At 42.3% G+C, this 23,605-nt stretch overlaps 1 protein-coding gene, 1 long non-coding RNA gene and 1 pseudogene across 2 annotated transcripts; 1 reads left to right on the forward strand and 2 right to left on the reverse strand.

Moving 5' to 3' along the window:
- The first annotated feature begins 314 nt into the window (after positions 1-314).
- Positions 315-23,541, forward strand: LOC132649854 (uncharacterized). Its single transcript, XR_009588362.1, has 6 exons — positions 315-399; positions 939-1,072; positions 1,924-2,044; positions 17,622-17,698; positions 19,597-19,665; positions 21,093-23,541. It is a non-coding gene; the product is annotated as an uncharacterized LOC132649854 (long non-coding RNA).
- Positions 5,107-5,646, reverse strand: Tmem187 (transmembrane protein 187). Its single transcript, XM_021664868.1, is given in 3 exon segments — positions 5,107-5,306; positions 5,309-5,441; positions 5,443-5,646. Coding segments are annotated over 3 exon segments (537 nt in total).
- On the reverse strand, positions 22,260-22,315 carry LOC132650197 (U6 spliceosomal RNA; annotated as a pseudogene).
- Positions 23,542-23,605: the final 64 nt, after the last annotated feature.

Below are 23,605 nucleotides of genomic sequence, written 5' to 3' on the forward strand. Positions count from 1 at the left end.
CATTCAGTAGACGGTCAGAACCTCGCCACAGTGTGGAGTTGAAGGCGGGGCAAGAGAGGAAGGTAAAGTCAGGAACTCCCAGGCCTGCCAGCAACACCTCAGGGTGTCGCCGCCGCCGCCGCCACCGCCGGCGCCTCCCGAATGACACAGTCACGCTCTCAGAGCTGCAGCGAGCCGGGCTACTCCAACCCAGAGGCCCAGCGACACGGAGCAGCCTGCACCACTCACGTCACTTCGCGTCACCCGCCCCGCCTTCTTCCCAGGGCTTCTTGCCCCGCCTTTGCGCAGGCGTACAGCAGCTTTACGGGTCCGCCCTTTTTTGAGATTTGAATTTTCCCTAGCAAAGCGAGAGAAGTAAAATACCCGGATGTTGAGCTCTGCTCTTTTCGCGCCAATATTGTAAGTTCACACAAAAACCTTGAAAAAGGAGCTTTACCATCTCCATTTCTACATTCCAAGTCTCCTAGGAGGCCGCTTAGGCACAGCAATGTCATCACTATCATAGGCAGTTTGTAGCAGCACAGGGGTCCTAAGCTGATGTCACAGACTAAACCAAAAGAAGATGATTTCCCTACATTACCCTTTATTTCATCCTTATTGTAATTAACTTCTAGTGGTAACTTGGCGTTTTCTGTAATTATAAATGTAGGAAGCAGAACAGCGAGTATCGGGCACACCTGTGACATTGTCATCAGAGAACATGCACAGATCATTATAGGGCCTGTAGCTGCATGGTACAGAGCTAGAAATTAAATTATAAGCTTCACTTGGCAGTCTAAATAATTTTACCTTTGATGTTATTGTATCGAGCCTGCCAGTAGATCTTGTAAATTGTTAGCAAAGAGGCATGCATATTACCATACTACACTGTAAACAATATGTATGTAATAATCTTTTTTTTTCATGTATTAAATTTATTTATTTATTCTCGGTTTTAGTTTATCCAATTGCAATTACTCATTTGACAAAGGCCAGAGACGAGCCCCTGCTCATAAAGCTGTAACACCAAGAGCTGCAATTGCACCCGTGGCTGGGAAGCAGCTGTTTTCCTGGCCAGAGCACTCAGCAGAAGGTCAGAACCTCGCCACGGTGGGGAGTTGGAGGCGGGGCAAGAGAGGAAGGTAAAGTCAGGAACTCCCAGGCCCGCCAGCAACACCTCGGGCCATTCTCCTTTATAGCCCCAAGTCTTCCCTATAAAATAAGGAAGCTGAGCTGCTGGTCTTCCAGGGGCTTAACTGAATTCAGCATGTTTTGCTCTCAAATTCAGAAACTACTGTTTCCTCTGGAGTCTGTGGGCTTGTATGTGGCCAAATCTAGGAGGGACCCACGCTATGCCTTCATATCTGCAGAAAGATCACATTGGCTAGTCATGGGGCACAACAGAATGTTCTCATAAATGCTGCAAGCCAAAAAGCCACCTCTGTTCCACTGCCTAGAGGTGACAGTGGTTGCTACTTAAATACATACAGCCACAAGAGAGGCAAGTGTAAAAAACATATTTTATGAAGGAAGCTCATAGCTGGGAAGTTGTTATACTTAGCTGGACATAGTGGTGAAAATTTGAAGCCAATGTCTGCTACATAGCCAGTTCCTGTAGAACAGGAGAAGAAGGGGAGGCAAGATACATTGTCACACTTTGCAGGATGTTCCCAAAATATTCAAGGCCTAAGAATCAATGCTAAGAACCTTCTTGGTCAGTTGCTATGGGGAAGCTCTGAAGAGCTGTTTGTTCTGGAACAAAGGCCATAGTGGTTCAAGGATACAAAGAGTAGTTGTTCAAAATATCCAGTGTGGTTTTCCTGGGAGACTTAGGCAGTTGGTTTAATTGTATGTGACTTTCATCTTGGACTCAGGTAGACTCTGATCCCATTGTAAGAAGGATTGCTTCATCTATACCCTTCTTAGATGTCCTCCTTTATTCAGTTGACAGGATCTGACTCCTATCACCAGTTAACCATTCTGCTGGCTGGAAGACAGAAGAGTCGGGATAACATAAGTATCATGGAGCAACATATGGGTGTAGGGAAGGATGCAGAGACACCAGGTGAGGACTCAGCTTGTGTCCCTGCTAAAGCTTCTTCAAGGATACATGTGGATGGCATTTTGACTCTAACCAAAAGGTTGGCTAGAAAGGATATGATGAGGTCCAAGGGTATTTAAGAAAGATTAGGGCCTCAGGATACAAACCATGTTAACCCTGGCTTGGAGGTGAGAATCTAAGAGCAGATGTGGCCCCCAGACATGGAGGTAAATTCAGGATGAAAGCGTCAGTTTCCTGATGTGGTAACAAGCTTGAAAGAGCAGTGGGACCCATATATTCTAGACTTGGTGGTCCTTCTTAGCAATAGATATTCAAAAAAAGCAAGCCTCATTAAGCCCAGCAGCCATATCTCCAGGATCCAGGGGACTCCAGGACATCTGAAAAGCCAAAGGGTAGATGGGTCTGGTGAAAAGATAAGGGAGGAGAGTAGAAGTCAACTGTGCCCTACCCTAAACTTCGGGAAGGAAGTTGAACATTAAGCATTGAAACTAAACAGTACTTGCTCATGCCTTGTAATTCCAGGACTTAGAAGGTTAGGGCAAGAGGATGGGGCTGGTAAGCAAGACAGGTGTAGTGGAAGTTTTGGTTCCTTTAAAAAAAAAATCAGTTATGTTATGTAAACGTGTTTTTTTTTTTTTTTTATCTCAAGTGTGGGATTTTAGTCTGGGCTTTAGTTTGTCCAGAGCTGATAATTGCCTCCTGCAGGGCATGGTCTTTGCCAGTTGGTAAAGGCCTGCCTTACACAGCATGGCAAGGGGTGTGGTCTAGGGCTCTGAGGGATATAAATAAGAAATCAAAGAAAGAGAAAGTGTGGCAATTTGGAGAGAGCTGAGATGGATGGTGTGGTGGTTTAGAGAGACATGGAAGAGATGTTCTATCTCCAGCCTTTTTATTTATTTATTTTTCAACTTTTTGAGTCAGGGTTTTATTCAGGCAGGTTTCCCTTAAACTTTCAATCCTCCTATCTCAGCTTCTCAATCATCTGGGATTACAGATATGAGCCATGAGACTACACTTTTTTTTTTCTCTGAGACAGGGTTTCTCTTTGTAGTCCTGGCTATCCTGGACTTGCTTCATAGATCAGACAGGCTGGCCTTGAACTTACAGAGATCTTCCTGCCTCTCTATGTTTCCCATCAAGTGTACAACACTTTTTTTGGGGGGAGGGGGGTTGTTTTGTTTTGAGATAGGGTTTCTCTGTGCAGCCCAGGCTGTCCTAAAACTCACTCTGTACACCATGCTGACCTCAAACTCACAGAGGTCCATCTGCTATGCTTTTGGTTTTGTTTGTTTGCCTTTGAAATTTATTTATTTTTAATTTATGTGTATAGCTGTTTCACCTGAATGTATGTCCGTGCATGGCACACATAGAGTGTCTTCACAAGCCAGAAGATGGCATCAGATCCCCTGAAACTGGGGTTATAGCTGGTTGTGAGCTTCCATATAGGTGCCGAGAGTCAAACTCAGATCCTCTGGAACAGCAGTCACTGATCTTAAACACCAAGCCATCTCTCCAGGCCAAGTTGAGAGTTTGTTAAATAGATTAGAGATAGTATGAACTACAGAGTTGAGGCCCAAGGGTGGAGGAGGTAGCACTGTGACTGTTAAGAAAAGAAAAGTAATAAGCCGAGTATAGCATATGTGAATTCCAGCACTCAGGAAGCTGAGAGAGGAAGACTGCTGCAAGTTTGAAGCATGTAGCCTGGGCTATAATGTGAGATTGTCTCAAAAAATAAATACTAAAAAAAGTGTATATATATATATATATATATATATATATATGTGTGTGTGTGTGTGTGTGTGTATGTATGTATATTAAATTTAAAAACCTGGGTGTGGTAGGTCATGCTTGTAATTTCAGAAGGATACAAATTAAGACAAACAGATTATCAGCCTTTTGGGCCCAGCCTGGATTATAAACTGAGTTCTAGGACAGCCTGGACTACAAAAGGAAACCCTGTTTCAAGGAAAAAAAGAAAGAGAGAGAGAGACAGAATACTATGAACTGGAGACATGGGTGCAGGCTTCAAGAAAGAGCTGACAATTTCCACCTTTTTTTGAACGTTTTTTTCGAGACAGGGTTTTTCTGTGTAGCTTTGGCTGTACTGGAACTCATTCTGTAGACCAAGCTGGCCTCAAACTTACAGACATCCAACTGTTTCTGCCTCCTAAGTGCTGGGATTAAAGGTGTGCTCCACCACCACCTTAGCCAATTTCCATATTTTATAGGTGAGCAAATTGGTTCTGGTCATGTGGCTGAGAAAAAAAGCCAGGGCTGGAAGACACATAGCTTGGCATTAGAGTACAGAGAACTTAAGGCCTATTCTTGTGTCCCCTCCTCCCTCATTTCTGCCACCTCTTGGCTGTGATTGCTTGTGTGTCATTTCAGAGCATTGAGCTGAGCTTATTCTCCCTTCAATGTTAATACATTTCTCTCTGGGTGTGGTGAGAAATGCCTCTAATCCCAACATTTAGCAGGTAGAGGCAGGAGTATGTTTTTATTAAATCAACTTGAGCTACAATGTGAAACCCCCCCCCCCAAAAAAAAAAACAAAACAAGGACCTAGCAGGGTGTGGTGGCACACCTCTTTAATCTCAGAATTTGAAATAAAGGCAGAAGGACTTCTGCAACATTGAGGCCAGTCTGGTCTACATATTTAGTCTTGGGCCAATCTGGGATACACAGTGAGACCCTGTCTCAAAAAATAAAAAACTAACGACCTCTGAGATGATTTATGATTTAGCAAGTAAAAGTGCTTGCCACCAACCCTTGATGACCTGAATTAAATGTATCTCAACACCCACTCAATGGAAGGAGATAACTGACTTCTGCAAATTGTTCTTCTGGCCTCTACATGTCTGTGTACACATGAGAATACACACATAAACACACATATTGAATAAAATTTTTAAGTTAAGTAAGTATACCTTTAGCCAGGCAGTGGTGGTACATGCCTTTAATACTAGTACTCAGGAGGCAGACGTAGGGGGATCTCTGAGTTCAAGCACTCCCTGGGTGCTGGGATCACAGGTGTGCAACACCACATCTGGCAACATAACCACATTTTAAAAGAAACCAAAATTTCCACTGTAGAGGACTTCAAAGCCCAAGAAAGAGACCAAGCCTAAAGCTAAGTAGGTGGCTGTGGAGATATTACTGTTCTGCTTATATGTGTACAAAGCCGCTCTAATCGCTGCTACTACATGAGCATCCAATGCCACCTCAAACTCTTGTATCTTGTTCTCAAGGTTGTAACTTGATAGATACATTCAACATAGAAGCACTAGGCCCCTGGCCATGCAAAAGTGAGCAAAGTAAGCCACTGTTTGAGCATGGCAGTGGGCTGTGTCTGGATGCAGACCCACAGCCACTGAACAGGGTTACAGACCAAGGCTGTGCTTGGCAAAGACATTCTTCAGGTAATGAACTCTGTGCAGCTCTATAGGGCATCCTGGGGCACTGGCATTTTTTCCTAGCCAGTACACTCCCAGGAGCATGCTGACCATGTTAATAATCACATTGAAGGGCATGGGCAGGCCCGCCACTGGTGCTTCAGCATAGTGTTCATAGGGCACTTCTATAAACAGGCTGTTGAAAATACCCATGTGTTGAGGGGCATAGGAGAAGAAGAGGCAGGGAGGTATTGGGAGAGGATGGGGCTACAGCTGGGATACAAAGTGAATAAACTGTAATTAATAAAAATAAAAAATATATAAATTGCAAAAAGAAAATACCAATGTGAGCCAGGTATGTTGGCGCACGCCTTTGATCCCAGTACTCAGGGAGGTAGAGGGAGTTGGATCTCTGTGAGTTCAAGACCAGCCTAGTCTACATAGTGAGTTCCAAGACAGCCAAGGCTACACAGAGAAACCCTGTCTTGAATACAACAACAACAACAAAACCCCAAAAAACAAAAAGTAAGTTATGTTATTTATGTAAGCAGGTTTTTGTTTCAATCCCAAGTGTGGGAAATTGGACTGCCTTAGTTTGTCCACAGCTGATAATTGCCTCTTATGGCTCAGAGAGCGCCATGGACTTTGCCAGATTGAGATAGTTTAATTCTGAGGACTCTGAGAGTATAAATAGGAAAGCCCAGAGAGAGAACCCATGACAGCTTGGAGGAGACAGACAGAGAAAGCCTTCAAAGGAAGAAGATTTTTTGCTACATTTATCGGTTTGCTGTTGCTGGACTATTGGATATCCTGATAACTGAAACTGTTATTGTTCTCCCTAAAAACATGATGACCCTACCCAGCCGGTAGAAGTAAAAAGGTCTATGTCCCCTTTCTCCTCTAATCCTCTTTCTCTCCTACCTATGTTTTGGGGATTGGAATGTAGGTAGAGGCTTTAGGAACCCCAAACAAGTAGAGTTTAAAAACCATTGCCCACAGTCCTCAAGCTGCATGATTATCAGCTTTCACTATGGCATCTGTTCCAGTATCAGGCCACTTTTGGTCTAAGGTCTGTGATGTTCTCCTGTTCCATTGTGTATTTTTGTTTCTGATAAATTTAAACAAATGCCAAAGGTCCTGTCCTAAAGAGAAAATGTGCTAAAGTGTGAGTAGACCCTGCATAGCTGTAGTGGAATCCTGGTAGAATCATTATATCCAGGGTAAACACCAGATAGTTTGTTTTCTAGATGTACTTTGGCCTTAAATGAATCATTGTAGAAAACAGTGATTGTTTTCTGTTATCTATAGAGTTGTTTTTCTGAAGGATCTTTACAGCTTTTGTTTGATTTTGGTCACAAGTATTTATTCCAGAAAGGACAAAATTATCTCCTTTACATGGAGGAAGTGGTCCACTGTAGTTAACTGGCCACCAGGTTGCTGGCTGGTCACCTTGGAGACTAGTGCTATATCTGGTACTCAGTTTTGGTCTCTGCTGTTGGCAGATTTGACACCCAGCAGCAGCTATAGCCTTGTCAGCCTTGGTGAGTAGATGTCCAGGTCATTGTATAATCCCCCATCTCTGCCACCATGGCCACTTTGTTCACAGGACTACTAGGCAATGGCAGAGATGGCCAGGCAAAGAGACTGACTGTCTACAGAATACATCATCCTGTCTACTGGTTATTGAATTCCTCCTTGGCTTAAGTCACCTTTTGATGAGCATTTATATGAGACACAAGTATCTTCACAGCCTTTGCCCATTTGGAGAGATCTGCCCACATACTCCACATACTTCTTTTCCACATGTCTTTCTCACCAATTTTTCTATCATGTGTTTTCCAAGTGTCTGACCTAAAAATATTTGGGTATATATAAATTTTTTTATCACTTATTAAAAAGGAAAGCTAATTTGCTACTACATAAGTGATTAAATCTTGGCCATGCATGGTGGTTCATACCATTAATCCCAGAAGTTGGCAGGCAGAAACAGAAGCAAGCAGAACCTTTTGAGTTTGAGGTCAGTCTGGTCCACATAGCAAGTTCCAGTTTATCTAGAGAACACATCAAGACTCTGTCTTTAAAAAGGGGAGAGAATGTGGCTGGGGAGGTGGCTCTGTAGTTAAGAGCACTTGTTCAATTCCTAGTACCAGGTTCAATTCCTAGCACCCACATGTTGACTTACAGCCATCCATAACCCCAGGCACAGATGTGGTGCACATACATGCATGCATGTAAAACATCCATACACATAGTGTAAAATACATAAAAAAAAAAAACTGTAAAAAAGAATCTTGTCCACATCTGATGGTGTAGGATACAGAACATTGTCAACATTTTTCAGAGTTGACATTTTTATCTTATAATTGTCAATGCTGAGAATTCTGCCTCTCATAAATACATAGTACAAAATGGTAGAAGTATGTTCAGAACTATTCCAGAAATCATTGGAACTCCTATCCTAAACTCAAGCAAAAAAAATCACTGAATATTTTTTGAAACTCTGTCTAGCAACTCAAACAGCAATCTCCAAATAAATAAATAAATAAACAAATAAATAAATAATAAAATAATAAAAAATCAAACAAAGCTTGGTATGGTGGTGCACACCTTTAATCTCAGCATTTAGAAAGCAGAGGCAGGCAGAGCTCTGTGAATTTAAGGCTAGTCTGGTCTACCTACTAGGACATCCAGAGCTACATAATAGAAAGATGATAAACAAACAAATAAATAAGACCTAACATTCTTCCAGGCATGAGGTGTAGGTCTTTGATTCCAGCAGTCTAATCCCAGGACTCTTGAGGCAGAGGCAGGGAGATCTGTATGAGTTTGAGGCCAACTGGGTCTATATTTGGGTTTCTGACCACCCAAGGTTACATCATGAGACACTATTTCAAAACATAAAATGAAACGTTCTAACAGAAGGCAATCCATTGTGGAAAGTAATTTGTCTGTCAGGCTGTTTTGTTATTGAGCTCTCAGTGAAAAACATGTTTTCACCTTGGACTTCACCTGGAGTCAGGAATAAGTAGGATTCTTTGCCAAGTTCACTTCTTTTTGTTTGTGTGAGGATCACACAGACAGGTGGTTGAGGTAAACAAGTTTGACTTCTCCATGAACCCCTTCATTGTACTGAGGTGCTTTGCACTGACTATGAAAAGGGATTATGGAATAGACCATTCTTACAGTTTCTACTGACAGCCCACTCAAACAGATCCCATGTGTAGTATGTGTGTGTTTTATTTTCTTTCAATTCTCACTCCCCACTCAGGAACTGTTTGACTCTGCTGGCGGGCTCTGGCAATCCATGGACATAATACTTTGATACTTGCATACTGAATAATAATGGTAGGAAAATATTCAGTCTTTATTTTCTGTAATTAAATCATTATATGTCTATAAGAGCAGAAAAAAATGTATGTAAACTTGCACATGCATTCAGCATTTGAGACCAGCCTCAGCTACATAGTGAATTTAAAGTCAACCTCGGCTACATGAGATCTGCTGTGTGTGGAGGGGGACACATGTGCACTCACAGGTGCCATGGCATGTGTATGGAAGTCAGAGGACAACTTGGAGGAGTTGGTTGTCTCCCTCCACCATGTGGATCTTGGAGATCAAACTCAGGCTGTTAAGCCTGGTAACAATTGTATTTACACAGAGAGCTTTTGAACCTTCCTACTGTCAAGTCCAGAAGAAACTCAGAAGAGATGGCTAACTGTGGTGCCTGCTAGCATACTGAAACTCACACTGGCTGCCAAGTTCACTCAGTGGGTCCTCTGTTCTTTTTACCCCGTACCCCTTCCCTAAATGTCTCCAATCCCCAGGCTTTGCTTCCCTTCCCCCATCTTCGGATTCCTATAAAAATTTGCCATTTTGGCCACATGTTCTCTTTTTGCCCTCTCTCTTCATGCACTTACCTCTCTCTTTTCTTCCTCTCTCTTCACTCATGGCCAAGTTCAGTCATGTTTAGTCTCCTTGTTCTGGGTTCTTCCAGATATCTCTGGCTGTACTCTTCCTCATATTTACAATAAAAACCTTCTTAGCTGGGCATGGTAGAACACACCTGTAATCCCAGCACTTGGGGAGGCAGAGAAGGGGGGCCTGTGAGTTCAAGGCCAGCCTGGTTGATGAAGCGAGTCCAGGACAGCCAAGGCTACATAGAGAAACCCTGTCTTGAAAAACAAAAACAAACAACAACAAAGAAAAACAACAAAATCCACCCCCAAACAGAAAAGAACAAAAACACAGCAATATATTACAAAAATACATTTTTGTTGTAATCCCAGGTGTGTGGACTGTCTACAGCAGCTGACTATGATTTGCCTAGTGCTCCAGCAGAGATGTGCATGGATTTGCCAGCTGCAGATGGTTTCTGAAATTGTGTGATGTTTGAAATTTTAGGGACTTTTCAGAGGGTGTATGAATACTAGGACCCTGAGAGGTGGGATGAATGGTTGGTAGGTTATTGGTCGTTGTTGATTGTGCTTTGTTAAGTAGATCCCCTGATGCTGATACTCCTAATCAGCAGGAAGTAGTCTAATGATAATGTAACCCCCTTTCCAACCTCTGACTTTATTCAAGGATCTGTCCTCCTTATCTTTTTTTTTTTCTCTGTTATCTACTGTTAAAGGGTTGAAGAGGTGGAAGAAAAGGGGTGGAGAATGGTGGAAGAAAGAACAACCCACATAGTAGCAAACAACAGCTACATATACGACTATTTTGTTCTAGTTTTCATTATTACTAATATATATTCAATAATTCTGAGAAACTTCTGGTTTTTATTTAGCATCAACCAGACAAAGGTGGCATGCTGAACTTATTGGGTGGACACACAGTTACATACACACATGAGAATCACATGTAGCCTGAACTACTCTAGAATTCTGAGGGGGTGAGGTGTGGCCACAAAAGGAGGGAAGATCAGTGACCACCTGAGCTCTCCTGTATTTTTCTTTGTTAAAAGCAACAAGCCTACAGCAAGCTAATTTAAACATAGCCAGAAGCCCTAGAACCTATGCAGATTGAGTAGAAGGGCTGAAAAAGCTCCTGGGAAACCAGGGCCTAGAACCACCATTTTTATTGGAGTTTCTCCAGGTATGACCTGCTTTAGCCATAAAGGTTCCTTCATTCCTCCTAAGCCAGCAGGCCTGTACCAGCTGCTGGAACTGGGAGTTCCCAATGCCTCAGTCATCCCTGGCCTGGAACCAATAGGAGCTAGGGAAAGAGAGTTTCTCACTTGGCCTATTTTCAGCCCTCAATCCACAGCATCACCACAAGGCTCAGCTTTGTTGGAGGGAGGGGCTGCTGCTGAGTCCTTGTGACTGCCGCTCTCAGTCTTGCTGTTTCTTCTACCCTCCATACAGCTGGGGAGACAATCATTGGTTGCCAGATAGGGCCTCTCCCATCTTTGACCTAATGATTTAGAAGTTCCTAAGCTAGTGGAGGGATATCTCAGAAGACATCTGCACCAATTCCTTACTTTACAGAACAAGAAACTGAAACTAGAGTGCTTAAATTTGGCTGAAAAGTCACAGCACAGAGCATCAGAAGGACAGGTGTCTACCATGGGGGCCAAAATCTGCCTGGAAAGTGCTTTTAGATATTATCGTTGAATATTTTCTCCCCAAGAGAAAAATGTTTTCTTAGCTGGGCATGGGGGCATATGTGCTTGGAATCTCAGCCCTCAGGAGGTTTAGGCTAGAAGATCGAGAATTTGAGACCAGCCAGGACCACATAGCAAGACCCTGTCTTTAAAAAAAGAAAACAAACCAAGTTTTATTGTTTCTGCTCTTAGGTAATAGAGATTCATAGAGCAAGGAAGCGAACAACATAGGAAAGTACAAAGAGTGTAAGCATTACCCACAACCACCTGTGTAGTGCTCTTTTTAAAAACTCTACTTTATTTGGGGTGTTTAGGCTTTAACCTCCCAACCCTTATGTGGTAGAGAGAAGGTTAGTGGGGAGAGGGGGAACAGACCCCTTTACTTCTCCCTGCTAGTTAGTGTCAAGAGGTTCTTTTAGGGCTTTATATAAATCTCCATCAACCGCAGATGCAACTAGCCTCTTCAAGAAGCTGCGCCCAAGCATTTCTCTCTATCAGTTCCAAACCACCACATGCCAGCACCTAATGCCACACCTTCTCATTCTCAGCCTCATATTTATACTCTCAATGTCCTAGACTACACCTCTCTCTATGCCGAACGTGGAAGGCCGTTACCAGCAGGGGAAAGCCACACTCTACATGAGACAACTAATAGGTGTGGACAAACTATAGCCCAACCAAAATCCCACACTTAGGATTAAAACAAAAGCATATTTACATAACATGAATGAGTTTGCAAAGAAACCAAAACTTCCATTACACACCTGAAATGACTTCCAGGATTCTGGCCACTTCTTCACACATATCATTCTCAGTTGACTGCCATACATCAATCTTAAGGAGTGTACAGGGTCTTTGTGGCTGACTTCAAAGAATCAACATCGCCTTGCAGCTGTATCTCCATTCTCAATTTGCCTTAAAGACATATAGTGCTGGAAGCTGTGTGTATTGCCTCTGTATTCTGTATGCAGTGCCACTTCTTTGGGTAGAAGGAAGCAGAGCACAGGTAGGTGGAGAAGTAATTATGTTTCTGATCCATGTATCATTTTTCCCGGGACATCACAATTCACATTTCTATCAACAACTTCATGCACTGCTCCTGGCTCTCACCAGTTAGCAAAGGGTTGGCCCAGCCTGAGGGGGAAGTGTGATTGTAACTCAGCCCCTAATCCTACCTACCCCATACACAAAGGTAGCCATACTAGTAGTATGTGTACATTTCTGTTTCCAGCTTCTGGAAATGTCCTTAGTGGGAAGTTTTGGTTTTTTTCTCTTGTCAATTTACTCTTTGTATATTTTGAGGTAGGGTCTCGTGCAGCCCAGGCTGCCACAGAACTCACTGTGTAGCTGAGATAACCTTGGATTTCTGGTCTTCTTGCCTCTACTTCTTGTATGCTGGATTATGGATATACACCATTATACCACTTTCATTTTTTGCTGGGAGTGGAAACCAGGATTCCATGCATGCTGGGCAAACCACTCATGCTGGATCATTTTCCTACCGACTGAGCTATGTTCTGAGCCCCAGGGGATCTTTTTATATTATAGACATTAAGCTGTTATCTCTTATATGATAACAAAGGTGTTTTCTTTTTGAATATTTATTTTAATTTTAATTATATATATAAATCTGTATGGGTATGTGTGAGTGTTGGCCCACAAAGACCAGAAGTGTAGATTTCCTGGAGGGGTGTTATAGGTAGTTGTGAGACACCAACATGGGTGCTGGAGATTTGAACTTGGGTACCCTGGAAATACATTTGTTATCATATAAGAGATTCTCATGCCAGATCCACTTTCTACCAATTGGGGTATGTTCTGAGATCCAGTATGTGCTCTTAACTGCTGAGCCATCTTTTCAGCCAAAATATGTGTGTGTGTTTAAATATATTGCTTGTTATTTGGCTTACTAGGGATCATTTCTTTGTTTTTGAGATAAGGTCTCACTAAGTTACCCAGGCTGGCCTGGATCTCACTGTGAGGCACTAGCAGGCCCTTGAACTGCTGATCTTTCTGGCTTAGCTTCCTGAGTGATTTACAGGTGTGTGCTACCATGCATAGCTCTGGATATTTTAAAGTAAACTAGTTGAAAGTTTATGCCTTCATGTTTGTGCCCCCCCCTTTTAATATAATTTCTAGGTTTCTAGCCTTGTTTAATTTCCTGGGTACCTAGATGGTACTAGTCTTCACCTCAGCTACCTTTGTTAAAATCAACATGTCCTCTAGCTGCCTAACAGTTTTTAGCATAAATGTTAAGTATAAAGTTATTCGTGAGACTGGTAAGATGGTTCAGCAATTGCAAAGTATTTGCTGCTCTTCCAGAGTTTGATACCTAGCACCTCCATCAGGCAGCTCACAACCATCTGTAATTCTAACTCTAGGGAATCAGAGATCTCTGATCTCCAAGGGCATCTGAAGTCATGTGCACATAGCTAAATACAGACACACACCCCTGTATGTGGAGGAATTTTAATTCATAACATGGCTACTCTGGCAAGAGATCACATCCAAAGACCTTCTAGGTCTGTGTGATCTGGTTGGAATACAAATATGCCTTTAATACAGGAGACAGAGGCAGGCAGATATGAGTTCAGACCAGCCTGGTACAGATCAAGTTTCAGGTAAAGAAAAGCTTAGGTGGTACATGCCTTTAATCAAAAACAATGAAGGTTACAAAGTAACTTAATTTGTAAAAGGAAGCACCCATGTTTGAAAGTGATGTCCAAAAACAAAAACAAAAAAAGTGATGTCTAATTGAATGCAGAAAAAGTGATGAACCAGAGAAAGATTAGACAGAATAGTATATGCCCAACTCTCACAAGAACAGAGATGAAGGGGAAGCTACTTATGGGAACAACAGAGAGAATAAGGAGAGGGAGGAGGCAGTTTTACTGGGACAGTTTTACAGAGAGAGAACAAGCTAGACACAGGTAAAGACAGATAAAGCCAGAGAATGAGGAACCAGAAGATTAGGAAAGATTGCTGGGGCTGGAGAGATGGCTCAGTAGTTAAAAGCACCTGTTTGCTCTTTAAGAGGTCCTGAGTTCATTTCCTAGCAACCATGTGGTGGCTCACAACAATCTATTTGGTGCCCTCTTCTGGCGTACAGGTGTACATGCAGGCAGAACATTGTATACATAACAAAAACAAACAAACAAACAAACAAACAAACAAATAAATATTGCTGGAGTTAGTTTGAGGCCAAGCAGAGCAATTCAGAGGCTGAGAGAAAAGTCAGATTGAATAAGTCATCTAGGAGAGGAGTTTGAACCAGAATAGCTGAGTTGAACCAGCCAGCCAGAGCTCAAAAAGAACTAGAAAGGGTGAGCTTATTCAGCAGTAAGTCTCAGAGGCTGAAAACAGTCTAGGCCTAGTTTAGACTGTACAGAAGCTAGAATTTTCCAGGGGTAGGCCTAGGCAGTAAGCATCCGAGATAACAATTGAAACAGGTGAATAAAAGTTCCTTTTACACCTACGCATAATTCAGAATAATATAAGTAGAAGGCTAGAGAGAGAGAGAGTTCAATGGTTAGGAACACTTGCTGCTACTTCAGAGGACAGGGTTTGATTTCCAGTACCCACATAGTCGCTCATGACCATCTACAACTCCAGTTCTAGTGGGCCCAAATGCCCTCTTCTGACAAGAGCCAGGCACATACAAGTTACGTATACATACTTGTAGGCAAAACACACATGTAGCCGACGTTTGCTACTTTGTGGGTTCCTTTTTCTCTCTTCCATCCTTCTCTACACTTATTAACCCCTAACACTAGCACTTTGTTACTTGCTAGCAGTGTGGCAAGGGGGGGTGCCACATGCTATAACCACCCCTTGGTATGCCTCCTCACCTTTGTGCTCCCATGCTGACACCCCCCCAACACCTGAAGAGAAATGGGCACTATCACCATTTTTCTTCCAGGGGGCAGAATTATACACCTATGGCCATTGTCACTGGCCCCCCTGACTTCCCAGCAGGCTCTTTCCCACCCACAGCTAAAGGCTAGAATTGCAGATTACCATAGCTCGAGCTGCCCTGCCAGGGATCTGCGGCTTGTGCTTGAGCTGCCAAGCCCTTCGGCTCTGTTGGCTTAGAACTGAACTCAAGCTTTACCCATGGTTAAATCAATTCAAGAAGACCCACCATAAAAACGACAAGGACAAGGACATTTACAAACAGACACAGTTGTTCTCAGTGGTGGTGGTAGTGGGGATCTTGGTCGAACAGAAAATTGCAGCGGAACTGTTTGCTGGATCCAGAACCAAAGACCCAATTTGAAAGCTTCCAGGCTCTCCCCAAAACCAAAACCAATGGGTGACATTCAGCAAGGGCAAGCTTGTTACAGAGTGATTGGCTAACTAACATAACACTGAGTGAGTTATCTATAGACCTCAGAAATGTCAGGTTGGTGGGCTGCCCAGCACAGATGCCCCACCCTGAGATAAGATACCTTCCCATTCTTGTGGTTACCTCCACGCTATTCCGTGGGTAGGGAATTTTATGGTTTTCTTATTCCTAGAACTGGTGACCTATGAGACTGATGACTTTTGGGGGAGGGGGTCAGGCCTGGTCCTTTCGCAAATAAGGAACAAGACTGTGCTTTTTAACTTTCTAGATTTGAAAAGGTGATCCTTTTTCTAATGTGTAATATTTTGAAAGCCACTATGGCTAAATCTACTGAGAGCCAGCATTCTCTTTCCTAGGACAGTAAAATAAAGCAGGCAATATGGTGGTAGCCTGGGAGCTGCTTCTGACAGGAAGCTGAAGCTGGCTTCACTGCTAGCTTGCTGACGGTCTTGCTCAACGGTTGCCTTAGAAACAAGCTGCAGAGAGGGGGAGTCTCTCTCTGGTGGTTATCACCGGCGGCCATTAAAGCAGTGACTCAGCAGAAAACCCAACCCAAGAGGTAGGCCTCCAGTCACTGCTTTTGCCTGACTTTAATTCTCTCTGAGAGAAACAACAAGGGCAAGGGCGTAGTTCCAGTATGACAGCCGCAGTCTTGACGAAATGATTTTAAGAAATGAACAAAGATGCAAACCTTCCCTTCTGGTTTCTAAGTGTGCAGAGTCACTTCCCTCCCCCGCAGATTAACCACCCCTTCCAGGTCCAGTCTGCCTTTATCTCTACTTAAAATGCAACTTCTCCTGACTGCAGCTCCATTCTAAACCCTTTTGCTGACGGTGTGAAACAAGCTTCCTTTTACAAGGGCTTGCTCAAGATTGCTCCAGCAACTGGTGTCCTATAGACCACAGCATGGCACTTGCAGCTTTTTAGAAAAAAAAAAAAGAAGAAGAAGAAGAAGAAGAAGAAGAAGAAGAAGAAGAAGAAGAAGAAGAAGAAGAAGAAGAAAGAAACGAAACTAAACATTACTAGCCCTGTTGCTGAGTTATCAGTCACATTGAAACTGAGAAAGCCAGGAGAGGTGATGCCCACCAGTATTTCTAGCATTTAGGAAGTGGAGGCAAGAGGTCAGCTTTGGCCAACCTTGTCGCAAACAAACAAACCAACCAACCAAAACCCTAGGAATAAACACTTCAACTGAGAGATAAACTAAGGAACACAAGTTTGATTTTATGTCATTCTCCTTTGACTGAAGCCAGACCTGTCCTGAAGTAGGGTAAACTTCATCTGAGATGGGAAGAACAAAGATTGGTTTGAGGAAGTGATCCTTGCGTCATATTCATATCAACTCAACTGTGACAGGAGCCACTGCCATCTCTTATTAGGGAGACCACACTGGCCCAGGTCATGGTACAGGCCACAGAGATTTGAGAATTTAATGAGAGAAATACACAATTTGGAAGAAAACACAATATGGTTAGCCACTTCTGTTGTTACCACAAAATAATTGACAAAAAGCAACTTAATGAAGCAGTGTTTTATTTGGATCATAAAGAGAAGATATTGGGCTGGAGAGATGGCTCAGAGGTTAAGAGCACTGGCTGCTCTTCCCAAAGTTCCTGAGTTCAATTTCCAGCAACCACAGGGTGGCTCACAACCATCTAATATGAGATCTGGTGCCCTCTTCTGGCATGCAGCCACACATGCAGACAGAACGCTGTTTAAATAGTAAATTTTAAAAAAGAGAGAAGATATGGTGACAGGACCATGAAGCATCCAGTCTCACTGAGTCCAAAATCTGGGAGAAGTGAATTCTGCTGCTCACCTAGTGCTGGCTGTATTGTCTCCCTCTCTCCCTCTAACCCTGTTTTTCCTCTTCCCCTCCCTTTTTTATTCAGTCCAATTCATGGAATGGTACCACCTCCACCCAGGTGTCTCTCCTTAGTAACACCCTCACAGACACTTCCAGAAGTGACAATCAAGATTAACCAACACAAGCTGGTTGTGGTGGCACATGCCTGTAATCCCAGCATTTGGGAGGTAGAGTCAGGCATCTATCTGTGAGTTTGAGGCTAGCCTGGTCTACATAGTGAGTTCTAGTACAGCCAAGGTTACTCAGAGAAATCCTGACTTGAAAAACAAAACAAACAAACAAACAAAGAAACTTGCTGGTTGTTTGGTGTTAGAAGTGTGTGTTGTGGAATAAGAGTAATCTCAGTAACTTCTAGAAACTTTTTTTTTCTTTAGGAGATCAAACCCAGGGCCTTACAAAGGCTTTACCATTGTGCTGCACCCCACACTAGGAACTTCTGATTCTAGACAAGGTAGAGTACACCAGTATGACAATGAAAAAGCTATAGGATATTGTTTCCCTTTCCTTTGGGTGTGTGAGAGGGCTTTTGTTGACATAGCATTTTGCTATGTAGCCCAGGCTGATCTTGAACTCCAGCAATATTGCCTCAACCTCCTGGGCATGGGCTACCTGTCTGGCAGGGCACTGGATTTTTGTTGTTGTTTTGTTTTGAAACAAGGTCTCATGAAGTTCAGGATGCCCTCAAACTGGTTTTGTAGCCACGGATGACCTGCACTCCTTCCTGATCTTCCGCCTCTCAAGAGCTTGGATTACAAGTGTGCATCACCTAGTGTTGTGCCCGATTCTCGAGACCTTCAAAAGACCACTAGGAGTCGAGTCTATTGTAAAACACACGAGGATCTTTATTCACAGCTTGAGCTGGGACTCTCACAGGCACCCCGGAGCTCAGAATTGGGAGTGATTTATAGGTCCCCTTCCCACCCAGCATGCCCAAATCAGGGGAATTCCAGCCTGGCAAACATCTATTGGTTGAAACACAAAAGGGGATGTTGCAATTGGCTGTGGGAAGGTGCCAAAACCATTAACGGTTCTGGCTTCCTTTGTTTAGCTGTTGGTAGGGGAGATGGGGTGATATGGGCCAGTTTCCTGGCAACAGTTCCTCTAATGGGTAGTAAGGCATGCAGTAAAGCTGGTTCCTCCCCAAAGGTGGCCAAACATGTCTCAACATGTTTTGCCTTTGTTCAAGCTTGTGGGTTAAACTTTAATGCAATAACCCAAAAAACCTAATTTTTAATTATTTGGTCTCTCACTAGCCTGGTCAGAATATTATTTTTTGAACTGAGGGCACTGGATAACAACATGAATAGGATTTAAGGTGCTTATTCTTCCAAAGGCAAGAGGAAATGTTAAAAACAGTATTTGCAGAGACACTAGTTGAGAATTTCCCCAAAATGATTAAAAACATATCAGACCACAGATTATGGCCACTAAGCAAAATAAATATGAGAACTACACTTTGTCATTTCATGGTCTAACTACTGCAAGTCAAAGACAAGGAACTATTCAAAGTAGCTGGAAGGAAAGAATCCTTTTTTTTTTTTTTTTTCAGGAGAAATAATGAAAGGTAATAGGTATTTAAATATGCTGAAAAACTGCCAACCTAGATTTCCAGACCCAGTAAAATATCCTTTAAAAATGAAAGCAAGTGTGAGGTGGTATACACTTGTAATTTGGGCAGTCCAGAAGCTGAGGCAGAAGGATCAGGAGTTCATGGTCAGCCTTTACTATATAGGTAATTCAAAGCCAGATTGGGCTATTTATCTCAATGGGCAATAGTGGTGCTTGCCTTTAATCCCAACACGCAGGAGGCACAGGCAGGTGGATCTCTGAGAGTCTGAGGCCTGCCTGGCTACAAAGTGAGTTGTAGGACAGCCTTGGCTGTCCTACAACTCAGAGAAATCCTGTCTGAAAAACCAAGCCAAACAAAAACAAACCAACCAATCAACCAAACAAACAAAAAACCCTATCTGAAACAAAAACAAAAATAACAAAAAAATGACAGTTCTTGGAGTTGATATAATGCCAAGCTTTCTATAAAATAAGAAAAAAAATTGGGGTGTGGTTTTGAGACGGGTTTTCTCTGTGTGTATGGCAGATCTCTGTCAACTTAGTGTGTGTACTCCTGCTAATATGTGTGGAGGCCAGAGGACAACTTGAAGTTGGTTCTCTCATTCTATCATGTGGGTTCTAGGTGTTGAACTCACATTGACAGGCTTGGGGACAAGGGCCTATAAAGGGTTTTAAGTACTGTTTGTGGTACCCAGAAAACTGCTAAGAATGGGTGTCTTACACTGTTCAATATCTCTATTGTGACCATCTGTTTTTTTTTTTAACCTTATTTTCTACCAGTAAATAAAGTAATCTGAGACATGAAGAACAGGGAGGAGGAGGAGAGGCAAGTCTTATGTGAAAGAAGAGGTATGTATGCACAGTCATGGGAAACCCTAGAAAGAGTACATGCAAGGGGAAATGTAAGTAAAAGCAGACTTCAAAATACCAATCTCTTTGAGATTGAAAGCTGAGTACCAGAGTGTGTCTGTGTGGAAGGTTCTCACTATTAAGATACTGGAAAGAACTCAGGGTATAAGCCAGGTCTTCTAGCTTCGGTTTGACACAAGAGTTATCTGAGCGAGTCTCAAATGGGGTGTTGTCTTGATTGGTCCATGTCATGGGTCCTTGGGGATTGAGCTCAGGTTGTCAGGCTTTTCACCTTCTGAACCATCTCAATCTTAATGCCCATTTCATTTTTAAAAACAACTTCTTTTAGAGGTATAAAGGACATAAAATCAACTTCACTAGGTTAACGTGTACAATTTGAATATATTCTCCCCCTAAGGTTTTTCTTCATCACCTCAACCTCTAGCTCATTTCTCCTTACCCACCCAGAGATACCCACTGATCAGTTTTATGTCACTAGAGATAAGGTGGTACTCCCAAACTTATCCAGATGTGCAGTGACACAGTATTTACAATATGTCCTGGCCTGGCTCCCTTCATACAGCAGTTATTTAGGGATCAATAGTTTGTTGTTGTTGTTTTACTAAGTACTATTTCATTGTAGCAATATTAATTTTGTTTATCTGTTCACCTGTTCACCTGATGGTAATTTGGGCTATTCCACTGTCTGGCTATTGTGAATAAAGCTGTTAATGAACATTCTCTTACAACTCTGTCTATAAAAATCAGTCTCTCTCTTCCATAAAGCACTGTACCTTGACTCTTGATCCCCGTGTCTCAGCTTCTCAAGTTCTGGGATTCAAAGTGTGCATCACCATATCCAGCAATTCATTTCTCCTTCTTAAACACTTAGGGGGAGCCTGGTGTGGTTGTTCATGCCCGTTATGTAAGCACTCACAGACTGAGGCAGGATAATCTCTATCAATTCAAGACTAGCCTGAACTACACATTAATTCCCAGGCCATTCTTGGATATAAAAGTACTCTAGTCTTAAAAGACAAAACACCCTAGGAGTGAATAGGTTGCATTATACTCTGTATTTAATATTTAAAATTGTATTATTATGGTGTGTGTGTGTTTGTGAGAGAGAGAGAGAGAGAGAGAATGCAAGTATGTTGGTGCCACTGAGTCATCTCACTAGCTCTGTATTTAACATTTTAACCCAGGGTCATATTATTTTTCCAAGGTGGTACCACAGTACTTGACATTTCTACCAGCAGTATAAGAGGAGTCCAGATGCTCTCTGATTTATATAGAAATACAAAGGGCCAAGAATATCTTTAAGAGTATTTTTTTTGTTTTTTCTTTATTATTGTTAATATTGCTGTTGTTATTATTGGTTTTCTGAGAGAGGGTTTCTCTGTGTAACCATGCTGCCTTGAACTCAGAGACCTCCCAAATGCTGGAATCAGAGGCGTGTGCTACCATACTCAGCTGAACTTTGAGAATCTTGAAGACAATTGTTCACCACTATCAGAAATGACAGTTCACTATATAGCTACAAGAAGTGAATGTGTGGTACTGGCACAGTGGCAGAGAAACTAAAGCTACCAGAAAAAGAAGATACAGCTTCCAGCTCCTTCATGAAGACTCCACATTGATTCACAGGCACAGCTTTTTCTAGCTGGTGTGGAATAAAGAGGATTTCCATGTGGGGCATCTTAATTCCTGCCTGCCCTGACAAGTCAACAGTTTATGAGGTCAATTTGAAAGCTGTGTGTAATCACAGCACTCAGGAAGCCGAAGTAAGAATCTTAAGTTCAAGGGAAACCTGGGTAGCACAGTGAAATTCTGTCTCAAAACAAAACAAAAACAAAAACAAAACAAACAAACAAACAAACAAAAAAACCAAAAGAAAAACAAGAACAAGAAGAAAAAAAAAAACAACCAAAAATTAACTTGAGATGCAGCCCAATTTAACTATGAAAAGAAAAACAAAACAAAACCAAACAAACAAACAAAGAAACAAAAAACCACAAAGATTAGCTGAGCATGGTACCCTTTAATCCCAGAACTAGGGATGCAGAGGCATGCAGTTTAAGGACCAGCAAAATGAGTTCCAAGACAGCCAGAATTATGTAGAGAGATACTCTCAAAAAAATTACCATCAGGGGCTGGAGAGATGGCTTAGTGAGTAAGAGCACTGTCTGCTCTTCCAGAGGTCCTGAGTTCAATTCCCAGCAACCACATAGTGGCTCACAAGCATCTATAATGAGATCTGGTGCCCTCTTCTGGCGTGCAGGCACACATGCAGGCAGAACATTGTATACATAATAAATCTTTCTATTGCTGTGATATACACCATGTCCAAAAGCAACTTGTGGATGAAAGGATTCATTTCATTTACGACTCCCAGATTACAGTCTGTTCCTGAGGGAAATCAGGGAAAAACTCAAGGCAGGATCCTGGAGGCAGTCGCTAAAGCACAGGCCATGGAGGAACACTGTTTTACTGCCTTGCTCCTCCTGGCTTTTTCACCTTGGTTTCTTATGCAACACAGGACCACCTGCCCAAGGGTGGTACCAGCTACAGTGGGCACCACCCTCAGCTTTCTGTGCTAATCTTCTCTGTATCGTTCCAATTTTAGTATATGTGCTGCCGAAGCAAGCACAAATATTCATTTCTCTTATTTTTTTAATTATGTGTAGGGGGGTATTTACACATAAATGCAAGTGCCCACAGAGATCAGAGGTGTGAGATCCCCTTGGAGTTGGAAGCTTCTAGCCTCCATATAATCTAATTTAGGCCTAGAATGTTTTCATCCTCCAAGACTTACTGCTGAATAAGCTCACCCTTTCTAGCTCTTTCTGAACTCTGGCTGGTTGGTTCAGCTCAGCTCTTCTGGCTCAAAACTCCTCTCCAAGCTGACTGTTTCAAACTGTCTTCTCTCCACTTCTCACAGAATTACTCTGCTTTGGAAAACTGCCTCTGAATTCCATAAACTGAACTGCATTGTACTGTATTGTATTCCTAAACTCTACTGTACTGTCTCCCCAAACCTCTTGCTCTCTCTCTGCATTGCTCTTAAGGAACTTCTCTTTCCTGTGAGAATTGGGTGTATCCTATCTCTGACTGATTCTGTGAAATCTTTCTCTGATTATCACTTGTCTGTCCCTCAAGTAGACATTATTGCTTGGGATTAAAGGTGTGTACTAAAGGTGTGTATGTATTCTAGCCAGAGTGATTAAAATTGTGTCTTGTCAATATTCTAGCCAGAGGGATTAAATAAGGGTGTGTCTGTATTTCAGCCAGATCCCACAGACCTAGGTCTTTGGATAGGGTCCCTTGCCAGAGTAGCCATAGAGAAAATTCCTCTACTTCTCCCTTTCTGTTTACCCTACAAATCATTCACAGTTTAATTATTACAACAGAAACAATTATCAATCCCAGAATTTAACAGTTGAAATGAAATGTCCTTATGAAGACCCGTTGATGTGGTGTTCATTCATAATTTCAGTCCTGATCATCTGTTCTTCAGCAAATGTGTATTTCAGCATCAAGGTTTTCCAGCCTGCCAGCCAGATGAATAATCTGTCCTTCTTCAACTGACAGAGCTATCTCCATGGAGAGGGATCAGCTTTTTGCATTGTCTGCATTGCTGTTTTTCCGCATCTCTTCCATGAGTGGTGCCTTTAATGTAGAAGCTTCTCTTACTTAGATCAGATCTTTATCAATTTTGATGGAACCCATAATTTTTCATCCCCTGTGGAAATATAGGCCTCTTGCCCAACGAAACATATTCTCTAACTTCCATTCTGATGTCAAAACATCTTTAAATTATCCAGGTTGTTCTAATTCAGTAGTTTTTCTGCAACACAGTGTCTTTCAGCAGCTGTTGTTCCTGCCTTGTTGGCATTCAAAAATTTAAAGTTAATAAAATATTATTCAGTCTATTCCTAGG

Source organism: Meriones unguiculatus, chromosome X (assembly GCF_030254825.1).
Source record: "Meriones unguiculatus strain TT.TT164.6M chromosome X, Bangor_MerUng_6.1, whole genome shotgun sequence".
NCBI lineage: Eukaryota > Metazoa > Chordata > Mammalia > Rodentia > Muridae > Meriones > Meriones unguiculatus.